This window comes from Odocoileus virginianus, chromosome 3 (assembly GCF_023699985.2).
Source record: "Odocoileus virginianus isolate 20LAN1187 ecotype Illinois chromosome 3, Ovbor_1.2, whole genome shotgun sequence".
In the NCBI taxonomy this organism is placed as follows: Eukaryota; Metazoa; Chordata; class Mammalia; order Artiodactyla; family Cervidae; genus Odocoileus; species Odocoileus virginianus.
The window spans coordinates 44,534,008-44,546,472 of NC_069676.1; the positions used below are offsets into that span (position 1 = coordinate 44,534,008).

Here is a 12,465-nt window from a genome sequence, read left to right on the forward strand (position 1 = left end):
CAACAAACTTCCAGTTTTAGATATTGAATATACTAAAATATGCCAGACTTTGGGTTTTAGTAAAGAAAACAAATGGCTCAGATGTACTTCCAAGTGTTAGTCTAGCATCATTTTATTTAGTAAAGCTGGCATGCTCCCAGATTCCAGATAAGCAGAGAATTGTGGCATAATCCATATAATCTGACCCAAAAAATTGAATTGTTTTTTTTCTTAGGCAGAAAAATCTAAGTTAATTGTCTTAGCCATTTCTTTTAAATGCTTGTGTGAATTTAGTCTGAAGCCTAGGGAACAAGCAAAACTCCACTAAGCTTCCTTGGGACATCACTGACCTTATTGCTGGTAGATGGTTTATTGTACAGGAACAAGGATTTGAGAGGCAATAACTGCATTCCTTGGGAGCTTCTTTGGTTAATTTCCACATCTACACCCACCAAGTCTCTTTAGATGAGGCTATGTATGTTACAGGATTTATGGAAGTGGCTCCAGTTCAGTAGATGGATCCAAGATAATGGGACAGATGGAGTAAAATTAGTTTAATTACAGGATTTTTCATCTATTCATAATTTGCAGTGCCCCGCAGCTTCCTGTAGGCCTGGTTCTTCTGTGCCTGACTGTGAGTGATCCCGTTCCTACAGAGAGGCTTCACTGGCCTCATGCATGCACAACTAAATTGTCCTTCTCTTCAGTCTCTGTGTCTCATACCCCAGATCCTCTAACTCATGTTACCTACCAGTCAAGTAAACGTCCAAAACCCTAGTTTTCATTTCAGTCTCCCAGTCATAAACTTTCAGCGGCTCACCATTTCTAAGAGGATAGTATCCAAACTGCTTGGCTTGACACACACAGCCCTCTGAGATCTGCCCACTCATCGCTTCAGCCTTCCCTCTGTGTGCCCCTAGAGGAAGTCTTCATTGTCATCACATGGAGCTTCTCGTCAGTCCCCTGACTGCTATGGGCCATTCTGGACCTTACCTCCACTTTCCTCCTCTGAATGCCTGTATCTCTCTTAGCACTGACTCAGTTCTTCCTGCTCATTAAAGCCCAGCTCAGTTCTGTTTCTTTTGAGATTTCTCTTAACAACATGGTCCATGGAGCCTCCTTTTCTGTGAGTAGGTTACCCACCCTAGGCCACCTAATTGTGTCCCAGGCAGGGGCAACTCTTGCACTGACATCCTGTATGGACAGTGAGCTTTTTTCCTGCCAGTGCCATCTTGTGCCAGCTTCATCGTCCGCCCCACATGTGTGCTTGCTCCGTGGCACCATAGGCTCTGACTGAATGACAGGATGAGGAATCTCTTTCAGTCACACCTCTGCATTGGAAGGTATCTTTCAGGTAGAAACAAATGAAACTCTGAGAAACACAATGTATGAACAAAGGCTTTGACCCATAACTTCCCGGAATGGCTAAGACCCATAACTTCCCGGAACGGCTAAGAGCTGGCTCTGGGGTCTAAGTACTTAGATTAGAACAATGGTTTTGGCATTTATCTGCTTTATGGTATGTCTCTACCTCTGTGCCCTCATATAAAATGGGCACAGTAATGGTACCCATACCACTGGTCATTGAGGGGATTAACATCATATAGGTAAGGAGGTTAGTGCTTGGCACATAGTATGTGTCCACTAAATATTCACTCTTAATTTATTAGTAAACTGTTAAAAGAATTAGGTCCCAGTTTTCTCTTTCAGGAGGAGTGTCCATTGACAGTAAAAGTGCAGGACCACTATTGAATAATGAACTTTGGAGATGGGTCTCCATCCCTTGGGCTGACCTGGTAGTTCTAAGTATTCTCAGGGGGCTTGTCAAGGGCCCACCTACTGAGATGACAAGTCCAACTTGACAGAGTTTCACTTTCATTTTGGTGTACTGCCTCTTCAGCCCTTTGAGATAACTGTAAGCCTTTTTCAATTCAGCAAGCTATTGCTATTGACTCTAGGATCAACACAGTCCAGGATGGGTTAGAGATATGAACAAGACAAATGAAAACTGACAAATGTAAACTTGGTGAGACAATCATGAAGTCCAAGACCTGGACTAGGAAACAACGAAAAGTATTGTGGACATTGCCTTTCCGAGCTGCTTGGGACAGAGCTGGGGCATTTACATCAGAACCACAGTGTAACCCTCCCTGCGCCCTGCATGTCTCTTCACTGTATGGATTTGTGTTTGTCAATATGTCACCTAATGGGGCTGCTTTTCCATCGGGCCTGTGTCTGCCACAGGTTGAGGACGTTCCCTTCCTCCCCAGGAGCCTGAACAGGCAAGAGCCTGAGTTAGACCGGAGGATAGCCCACGTGGCTCCTGGACACACCCGGAAGAGCCCACCAGGCCATCTGCTGGCAGGGTGGGAAGTGGGAGAGTTACCTTGAATTCAGTTTCAATGTTGGCTAGTCTGGCTAGCTCGTTGCTGAGCTCCAGGGCGGTGAGGACTGGGTCTTCGCTGGACAGGGACAAGTACGCAGCGCTTGCCAGCCCCTTGTAGGCGTTCATGCGAGAGCGCGAGTGGCTGAAGGAGTCCTTCCGCTGCTTCTCCGTGCACTCGCTGCACTTGCAGAAGTAGTCGTGGGGCCGCTCGATGCGGGCGCCCTTGAGCAGCAGAATGTGCAGGATCTCGTACTCCTGGCAGTGAGCCGCCAGGATGATGGGTGTGATGTCGTGGGAAAAGCGCGTGCCGTCCTCGTCGTAAGCGTAGAAGTCGTCGTCTCGCAGCTCCTGCTCCAGCGGGCTGAGCGTCAGGCGCTGGCCCTGCGCGAAGGCTGGGTGGTTGAGGATGGCCTCCACGATGCGCACGTAGCCCTTGCTGATGGCCAGCAGCAGCGCGTCCCCCACCCGCGCCAGGTTCTCCTTCTTGAGCAGCAGCTCCGTGACCTCCAGGTGCTCGTTGCCCACGGCCAGCTGCAGCGCGTTCTGCCCCATGTAGTCCACGCAGTTGAAGTTGAGGGTCTTGGACTCCTCCAGCATTTTCCTGACCACCGGGATGTTGCCATACTCGGCCGAGTCCAGGAAGCGCTCCTCCTCCGGCGTCAGGCTCGTGCCCTTCTCGTTAAACATGTAGGCAGGACCCCTGATGGCCTGGCGGCGGCCCTTTTCCCTCAGTGTCGTGTGCCGGCGCTGCATGTTTTTGAAGGTGCTGCTCCCCAACCTGTGGGGTGACAAGGCAGAGATGCTAGTTACTCTCCTAGGATCCTACGGTTCCCCAGGGAGCAGAGCAAACAAACATCCTGGAGATGAAAAAGAATGTCACAATTGGAATATTTTGAGAAGTTATGAAATCTTATTAGAAAATATTGTCTTAGCACTGAGATTAAGACAAACTGAGTAACCTGAAGTGTTCTTATACTAATGGAAGAGTATTGGCTTAGTCACCCGGAAGTCTATCCTCCTTCGGTGGAGAAGTGTCTGAAGAGCTGAAATGTGGGTTCAGGGCAAGCTAAGGGTGGAGGTGGAGAGAGTGGGGTCATGATGTGGCTGCAACAGGCTAACAACGGTTTTATTTCCATTTGAGCGAAATTGAGAATGTCACTTCACTTCTCTGTGCTTTAGTGCACTGCATTTTTATGCTTTTACCAATATAATGTGGATAACTTTGTGTGTGCCATAAAGTCGGCAGGAGGATTAAGTGAGGTAGCATGCTTGTAGAAAGTACTCAGTCCATGTTGGTCCTCTTCCACCTATTGGTGTGCCCACTTCTTCAGGGGTTCCGCCATAGAAATGGCCACCATGGATACGAAGGCCTTTGCTTCAGGTGTCTTACCCCAGCTGAGCTCCTGCGCTGTGACAGAACTGCAGCAGCACACAGGCATGGCCACACCTCTGTTTCAGTCCAGTACTATATTGGGATGTGCCTTCTTCTCCTCCGCATGAAGCCTGAGCACCTACCAAACATCTTGGTGTTGCATGGAGCGGGCCTAGACGCCACTGATGCAGCCTGCCTGAGGAAATTCAGCTATAGTTTCTGGATTTTTATATGGATGGAGCAGCAGCTTAATTTATATGTTGGGTTTATTTCTAACGTGTTGTTCTTTCCCATGGTGGCATAGTGTAGACGTTAATGCAATACTGTTAGTAGTAGTCAGCATTTATTAAGCCCTTCTGATGTGCCAGGGACTGTGCTGCTGATGCTGCTGCTGCTGCTGCTGAGTCACTTCAGTCGTGTCCGACTTTGTGCGACCCCGTAGACGGCAGCCCACCAGGCTCCTCCGTTCCTGGGATTCTCCAGGCAAGAACACTGGAGTGGGCTGCCATTTCCTTCTCCAAGAACTGTACTAAGAGGTTTATATACTTCATATATACTGTCTGTGGAATTTTTGTATAAAACCTGTGATGTAGATACTATTATTATCCTTATCTTGGATGATGATCTAGAGACAAGTGAGGCTGAGAGATAGGCTTTCAAGTTAGGAATAGGCATCCTGGCTCCACCTTTTGCCAGCCTTATGACTCTGAACAAGTTACCTACTCTTTAGTTTGTCAGGGTTTTAAAATGGCAGACTAGAGAAAATAATAGCTGGATATCCCATCTCTAGTTCACCTTGGCTGCTTGAGCAGGTCCCCAGTTCAAGATGCTTTAACTGTAAAATAGAGAGTCTAGACCAGGTGTTCCCTAACTCTCTACAAACTTGAACCTCTCAAACTATTTTCCAGTTGGCCCTACCCATATTTTTTCGTCTTCTCCCACTCATATTATTCAAATAATATTAGCATGGTGTGCATTTCAATAAGAACGTTTCTGTTCTAAAGAGTACGTACTTGGGGATTGGTTTTGAACTATTTCCCATGTTCCCAATTGTCTTTTTGTTATTGGTCATGTCTCGATGCATTAAGAGTACCCAGTATTTCATTTAAGTCATCTGTAAAAGATAAAAATAATCACAGAGGATGGTTTTTAAATTATACTTAGTGTTTTGAGATTTAAAAAAAAATGTAGTGCCATTCAGTCTTGTGATTTTTAAAAATTTGGGCTCTATTTAGTTTTCTGCTAATTTTACCTTTAGACATGCTCTAGTTTTAGCTCTTTTGGGGGCCCCAAATCTGGTGGTAAGCAGAGACTTGAGGTCAGACTGTACTCTGATCATGCTTGGGCCTGAGTCACACTTCTTGGGAGAATCTGCTAAACTATTCAGTGGAACAGCTTCTTTATCTGCAAAAAAGTGAAAGGAATAATGGTGGGCAGCTCCCTCAGAAGGCAACTGTGGATGATAAATCCTGATAGAATGCTCCTTGCTTCTTTAGGAAGATCTTTCTGAACTGCCATCCACTCTTGTAAAGTGCACATTGATAAAAGATTTCTGGGGAAAAGGTTCTCAAAATTCAACTTTATGAGCTCCTTCTTAGCTCATTTCTCTCAACAGTGCCATCATCCCAGGGAGAAAGGGTGCTTATTGATGCCAAAGCTAACTGTATATTGGGAGTACAAAAGAGATCTTCAGATGAGAGAGAAGGACTCACAAATTAGGCACAGGCATTTATTATTATAAGTTTTTCAGAAGGAGAGGCAATAACTGAGTTGAAAGCTAAGCAGTCACCTCAGTTGTGTCCCCAGACGGCCTTATTTCAGATGATATGAATTCAGTTTCAAGGTCTGTTATCTGGGGACACACACTCAGGTGGGAGTTAAGCCCACAAAAGACTAAGCCTCTTTCTTGTGGGATTTTTCAGCCTGTCCTCTGATGAGGCTTCTCCCCTCTCAGGAGCACCTCTCTGGACATGCCATCCCAACTCAACCCGAGAATGTACCCAGGAGCACCTGAGCAGTGTTGTCAGAGATGTGACAGTAACTGTCTTAGAAGGAACCAGAGCTGGAACTTGATTCCACATCACTTTTATGTTAGAAGTCTGCTCAGGTGGGAGAATAGGTCAGGCACCAAGGTCATGAGTAGTAGGAATACACAACTGTTACACAGCAACAAGCCACAGAGAGATTAATTCAAAGGAAATATAATGGTACCGAACCAGGTCAGAGCAGAGAAACACCTCACAAGGAAAACAGAAGTACCCAATCTAAATTCAGAGTCCATGTGGATGCCTACAAACCTAAAGAATGTTAAAGCATCATTTGTTAATCCCCCTCATTAAACAAACAAACATAAAAAGCAAGGTATTAACATTTTCAGTTTTAGGTGGAGAACCTGAGGTAGATGAAGCAAAAAGACTAAACTGTAGGGCACATGATTTCTGCACAAGAGTAGTGCATTATATAAACCCTGATCTTTCTATAATAATCATGTTTTATCAAAGGAGAAAAATAAGTGTGGCTAGAATTTATCAGAAGTTAAAATGTCCTCTTCATTTGACATGCATTTTTCTGAATGACCTTGAAAGCAGGCACTCAGATGTAGTAAGAAATAAACAAGCCTCTCCCATCCTTAAATCCCTCAGCTTTGAGATACATTTGGATGCTCAAAGAATTGTCAGTTCTGCTCCTCTTCTTACAGAATCTGACATTGATGAAATGTTATGGCCCTTCAAATCATGTTTGCAGACAGGCATATAGTGGGACAGGCTACTCCATGAGATTGCTCTTAACATAAGGTTTTCATAGCAGACCCTGGAGCTCCGTGAATTGATTCTCATATTGATGGAGGCCTTTTAACCTCATTGGGAGTCCTTATTAGCTCCAACTTATGGTCTAATGATGCTTTTAATACATTTGTTTTATTTTTTCCAGTTTTATTAAGGTATAATTGATAAAACTGTAAGGTATTTAAAGTATACTTTGAGGTGATTTGGTATATATATATGTTTTGGTTAGAACATTTACATTCTATTCTCAGCAAATTTCGATTATATAATATAGTGTTATCAACTATAGTTACCATGTTTTTTATATTAGGTATTCAGACCTTTTTTTTTTTTTTTTCTTTCTTTTTTTTTTTTTTAATTTTTATTAGTTGGAGGCTAATTACTTTACATCATTACAGTAGTTTTTGTTATACATTGATATGAATTAGCCAGACCTTTTTCATCTTGTAACTGAAGTTTGTAACCGTTGTGTGTGTGTGTGTGCCTGCGTGTTCAGTCATGTCCAACTATTTGTGACCCTTTGGATTGTAGCCCACGAACATCCTCTGTCCATGGGATTTTCAGGCAAGAATACTGGAGTAGATTGCTATTTTCTTCTCCAGAGGATCTTCCCAACCTAGGGACTGAACCTGCATCTGCTGTGGCTTCTATATAGGCAGATTCTTTACCCACTAAGCCATCAGGGAAGCCCTTTTACCATCCTCATTTCCCCCATTTAAGCATTTATATACCTATGAAAATATTTAGCCACTGGATCCTTGCCATTTAATATTGACCTTATAGATAATCAGGCTTTGGCCATATTTTTCACATGGGTTGGAAAGAATCCACAAAAGATGGTATGTCAGAAAGATAAAGTAGTTTGATCCACAATAGCTTGTGGCCAAAGCTCACACTCATGAATCAGATGTGTTGCTCTGCTGGACTCAGAATCTTGTCAACTGAGCAAAATGATTCTCTTTAAAATGCAGTTAGCATTTGATTGCCCTTTCTTTAATATTTTTCTTAAAAATGAACTTTGAATGCAAATGTCTTTTTATTTGCATATATTATTGAGATAACAAGTGATCAAATTCATCAAACACCTCAATTAAGATACTGTGTATCTTTTTCATTTTCCATAAATGCATACATTGACATTTGATGTCATTGAGAAGGAGGATTTCAGTGGAAACAAAACCATATTTGAAAGGAGCACTGATTATTAAACTCCCTCTTGATCCCTTGGTTGCTATTTTTATCAAGCTACTCTTACAGATGCCTCAGCCAATCTGAAGGAAGCCAGATGTCAGTGATCCATAAAAAGTATGAATTCCACACCCTAAGTCCCACTGCAAAAGAGCATGACCACAGAGCCTTTTGGAGACAAGGACTGTGGTTAATTACTGATGAAGCAAAGGCCATACTTAATAAAAATGTCTTTTTAGAGATTTTTGTAAAATTGCTACATGCACCATAGGTCTTTGTAGGAATTATCCAAGCCTGAAAACAATTCAGTCTGTAACATACCACAACTAAACATAGCACCAAACAATATCCTGGAGTCAGGTCATTCATCCAGGAAAACCTGGCTCTGGTCTGTGCATCCTCTCAAGTGTACATATTGTGAGTTTTACTTCAAAGCAACAGTGATGAAATAGTCAAGTGATTTCAAGTTTTCTCCTAAACCTCAGTTCTCTTACCAATAGAAAAGAAGTATTAAAATCTAACTTCTATGGGTCTCAAGATGAAAGTCATGATGAAAAATGTGATTCGGATGCCCTGGATACTATAAAGCCTTGTACAAATGTCCATCAAAATAATGATGAGCACTTTATATATCAGTACACTGAAGTAAATGATTATATTGGCTTATGTTTTACTCTAATATGTAAAGCCTAACTATTTTTCTAAATGACTATAAAATAGCTCGACTTAACATATATTATACATTTGCTGTGTGCCAGACATGGTGCTAACTTTAAATTAACTGTTTTAAATTCACACCAATCATATGATAAGGTTGGCTATTTTCCTTAATGACTAATTGTAATGATTAACACCCATTACACATTAATGACATTGCAGGCACCATGCTGAGAACTATCTGATATACTTGCTATTGTCATTCCCATTTAACAGAAGATAAAGTGAAGCTCAGGCAAAATAACCACTTTTGCCTACACAACTTGTGAGACGAGGTTACATAATTTGTGAGTGTAGACTATTGTTAAGAGTCTAATCTGTCTGATTTCAAAGCATGTGCTTTTAGTTGATATGTCACTGCCATCCGTCTTACTCCTGCTTTTTTTTTTCCTGTTTCCTTAGACTGTAGAATTTCCCACTAGAGTGCAGGATCCATGAGGGCAGGGGAATTACTTGTTTATATGGTATGTGTACCTGGCACCCAGTACCCCTCATGCTTGGTATATGATGCACGGTCAAATACCTTAATTCTTAAATTCTTGAATTTGGGTTGGTTATTAAGGAAGGTCAATAAAACAGAGGTGTTAATGTTTACTAGTATCCTCTTCCTTATAAATACAGGAGCTACATAATCCTTTAACTCCTATTTCCCATTTGTAACTGACAACTTTTAAGATAAAGTATGACTTCCAAAGGAAAACTAGTTTCCAGTTAGCTGCACTATAAATAATGACCCAGAAGTTGAAAGGTGAGACTGCTAGTATCAGAGGGTGTATTAAGTCTTGTGGGTAACTGAGGCATTCCCATATCTTCAAAATACTTCTAAAACTTTTAATTTATTTCCAAAAGCATGCAATTTATTTATAAGTATCATCTTCTTTATTTTATTAAAGTTGAAGTGAGGTAGTATATATAAATTACAGTGCTTAGTAATAATTGCATAATATTAACATTTTAGTTTAATACAATTATAATAATTTTGGATCCAAAGCATGCAAATTCCTACCTAAGCTAGTGAAAATAATTTGTGCAACACATATTTTGAATAAAAAAGATATTCACCATTTACTCCATGAATGTATATTCATGAATGAATAAATAATGAATATCTTTTTTATTCACAAAAGAATGAATTTATATACCTTGCCAATCAGGTCCTATAGGAAAAAAGCAAAGTATCCTTATGCTACTCAGGAGTGTACAAGTACAAAGTGAAAGTCGCTCAGTTGTGTCCAACTCTTTGTGACCCCATGGACTATACAGTCCATAGAATCCTCCAGGCCAGAATACTGGTTGGGTAAGCTTTCCCTCCTCCAGGGGATCTTCTCAACCCAGGGATCGAACCCAGGTCTCCCACATTGCAGGCGGATTCTTTACCAGCTGAACTCTCATTACAATACATTATATTCAGATATGCTTTTTAAACACTTAAGCTAATGTGGGATTTTTTTTCTCCCATTGCATCTTGGAACAGTGTCCTTGAATGTTAGTAAATGATTTTATCAGCAGTTTTCACCAAATAACATCATTTATAAAAGCAGTTATTCTCAGTATTTTCAAACTACCTTATACATTAGCCATGCAAGTATAACTAGTGCGTTGTGTATGCTTCTTTGATTTTTCTTTTTATTTCCTTATTGGTCTATTAGGAATTAGGGAGTTGTGAAATAGCTATCTCATTGTGTATAGCACCAAGTAGAGCTGAAACAATAGGTTCTAATAGTTATGTACTTTTTTTCTTTTAAAGATTTGTCTTGGAATAAAATAGATATGTATATAACCTTTTGATTGTTTATTGACCTCTGTGACTAAAGAGTCTAAAATAAACATCTAGTACCACAAAAGTAAGAAGAAGCCCTTAAATCATGAAATGCAATGCTGAGAAAAGTAACATGCTGAATATTCATCTTGGGGTGGGCAGTGCTGATTGCTTTTCCTAAGCAAGAAATCCTCTCATCCAGGATACCACATGCATGTGTAATTAGTCTCAATGAGGCTTCACATAGTTTTGAATTTTTTCTGGGTTAATTACTGCCTAAAGGAGTTAGCTAGTTTATATGCCCCTAAGGAGCAAGAGTATTTAGAAATAATTTTTTTTAAACTTCTAATCATGACATAGAACCTTGGTAAATTGTTAAATAATTGAATCAATGTCATTGTTTAAAGATCATAGAGGGTTTGAATCATATCAATAGTGAATATTCTGGATTTAATGTGAATTCATTCATAAATCTGATGTGTGCTTCAGAAATAGGACCCACCAGCAGGTGGCATTCTGAGGCAAAAATTCACTGAGTGCCACCAGACAGGGTCAATCATTATTGCCTCTTTCAAAGCTACCCTAAATCCATTAAGCCTTTAAATCACAATTAATGGCAGTAGCATCCTGGTTATGTCTACTCAATCATACTTAAGTGAATTTATTATGCGACTTCAGACTTAAAGAGGGAGATGCTGAGTTCCAGAGTTTCAAAGCTTCTGTCAAAGCCCTGCCAGATTACATCTCTTTTATTAAAAGCATATTCATTATATTTAGGTGGATGTCAAAAGCACACGTTTTCAACAAAAAAAGAAAATAATACTAATCTCCTTCTTCTCACCTGTAGTTCTTTAGTAGTGGCAGCTTATTAGAATGTATCTTCTTTCTCCTCTTACCCCTGTATTTATATTAAGATAACCACAACCACCAAAAAATATCAAATTAAAAAACTGTCAGTAGTGAAGTCGGAGGAGATGAGACAACACACATACTCTCTTCTGGGAATAAAACTGCACTCTAGCATAAAAAGACTGGGATACCAGGATGAGTTGCCTATTTCTAAAAGGCTTTGTAAACTTAGACTTTCAATGAAAAGTAAAACAAACAAACAAACAAAAGAACCAACTCTATTAACCTAGCAAATAATAAAGACTGTAAATCCAGATTTACATCTAAAACCACAAGCAATGCACAAGAGGGAGCGGGCTAATAAATAAAGTTTAATTCCATATTTCAACGAGAAAACAACCTCTACTGGAAAAATCATTATGAAAGAATCATCACAGCCGCTTACATTGAGGGTGAAATACGCAGGCTTGTCCCTTCTCTAGATGACCGGAATCCGGTGTTGAGTCGCGGGAATCTGGCTCCCCATGGGTGGTAGCCGAATAGACGCCGCTCTCCGTGGTGCTGAAGTATGAAGCTGGTCGAGTGAGTGAAGTTGTGAGGATATGAAAGCGCACTCCTCTGTCCTTTGTGTTGCAATAGTAAAAACTCGCCTTCCGTGGCAGACCCGCTATGCTGTTCTTTTTCTAGTCTGGGGGAAATTTCCCAGGGAACATGACGGAGAAGGATCCGTGTGTGAGACAGGCATGCGGCGTGGTGATGGGTTGTTATAGTCCCCACCCCCTCTCCCAATAGCTCTGAAAGGGAGGTAGCAACTCTGCCTTCCTACCAGAGCTCCTTAGGATTTCTGCGTGTCCTCACTCAAGCTCCAGAGCAGTGCATATCACACTCACACACACACACACACACACACACACCCCTCTCAATTATATAAGGTAGCAGATTCTGGCTCCTGAAGCAGAATATTCATCTGTTAAATGAAAAATGAGGAATGAACTGGTTTTCTACCTGTTGTGTCTATGTGTGTTTACAGAGGGAAGGAGTTGAAAAGAAAACTAAAACTAGAGGAACCTTAAGAATAACAGAATTAGTTTACTTTAATAAGCTTTAAGGTCACACTCCACTTTGTCTTCTGTGAGCAATGCATTTTCTAACTTTAACCTTTTTCTTCATGATCTTTCAGCATTGTCTAGTATCAGAAAGAGGTCAGTGACGTAGATCAAGTATGATGCTAGTAAAAAATGCTTAAAAAGGGTTAGCTTTCATTTGTAGCTTTCCACTTTTTGAAGGGAAATTCCTAATGCAAAACCCATTTCCCCACAGTCCCCACTGTCACCAGTTGCTGTGTTAACAAATGATCTATGATTCTTAAACACTAAGGTATTTTGATGGCCTCATTGGAGAGAAACCTCCTTAACTGAAATATTACCTG

General features: G+C 40.9%; 1 protein-coding gene across 1 annotated transcript; it reads right to left on the reverse strand.

The window, feature by feature from the left end:
* Positions 1-2,178: 2,178 nt before the first annotated feature.
* Positions 2,179-11,800, reverse strand: LOC139031939 (short transient receptor potential channel 7-like). The gene is made up of 3 exons (XM_070457980.1): positions 11,482-11,800; positions 2,366-3,143; positions 2,179-2,253 (listed from the first exon to the last, which is right to left on the reverse strand). Coding segments are annotated over exons 1-3 (855 nt in total). The 5' UTR covers positions 11,484-11,800.
* Positions 11,801-12,465: the final 665 nt, after the last annotated feature.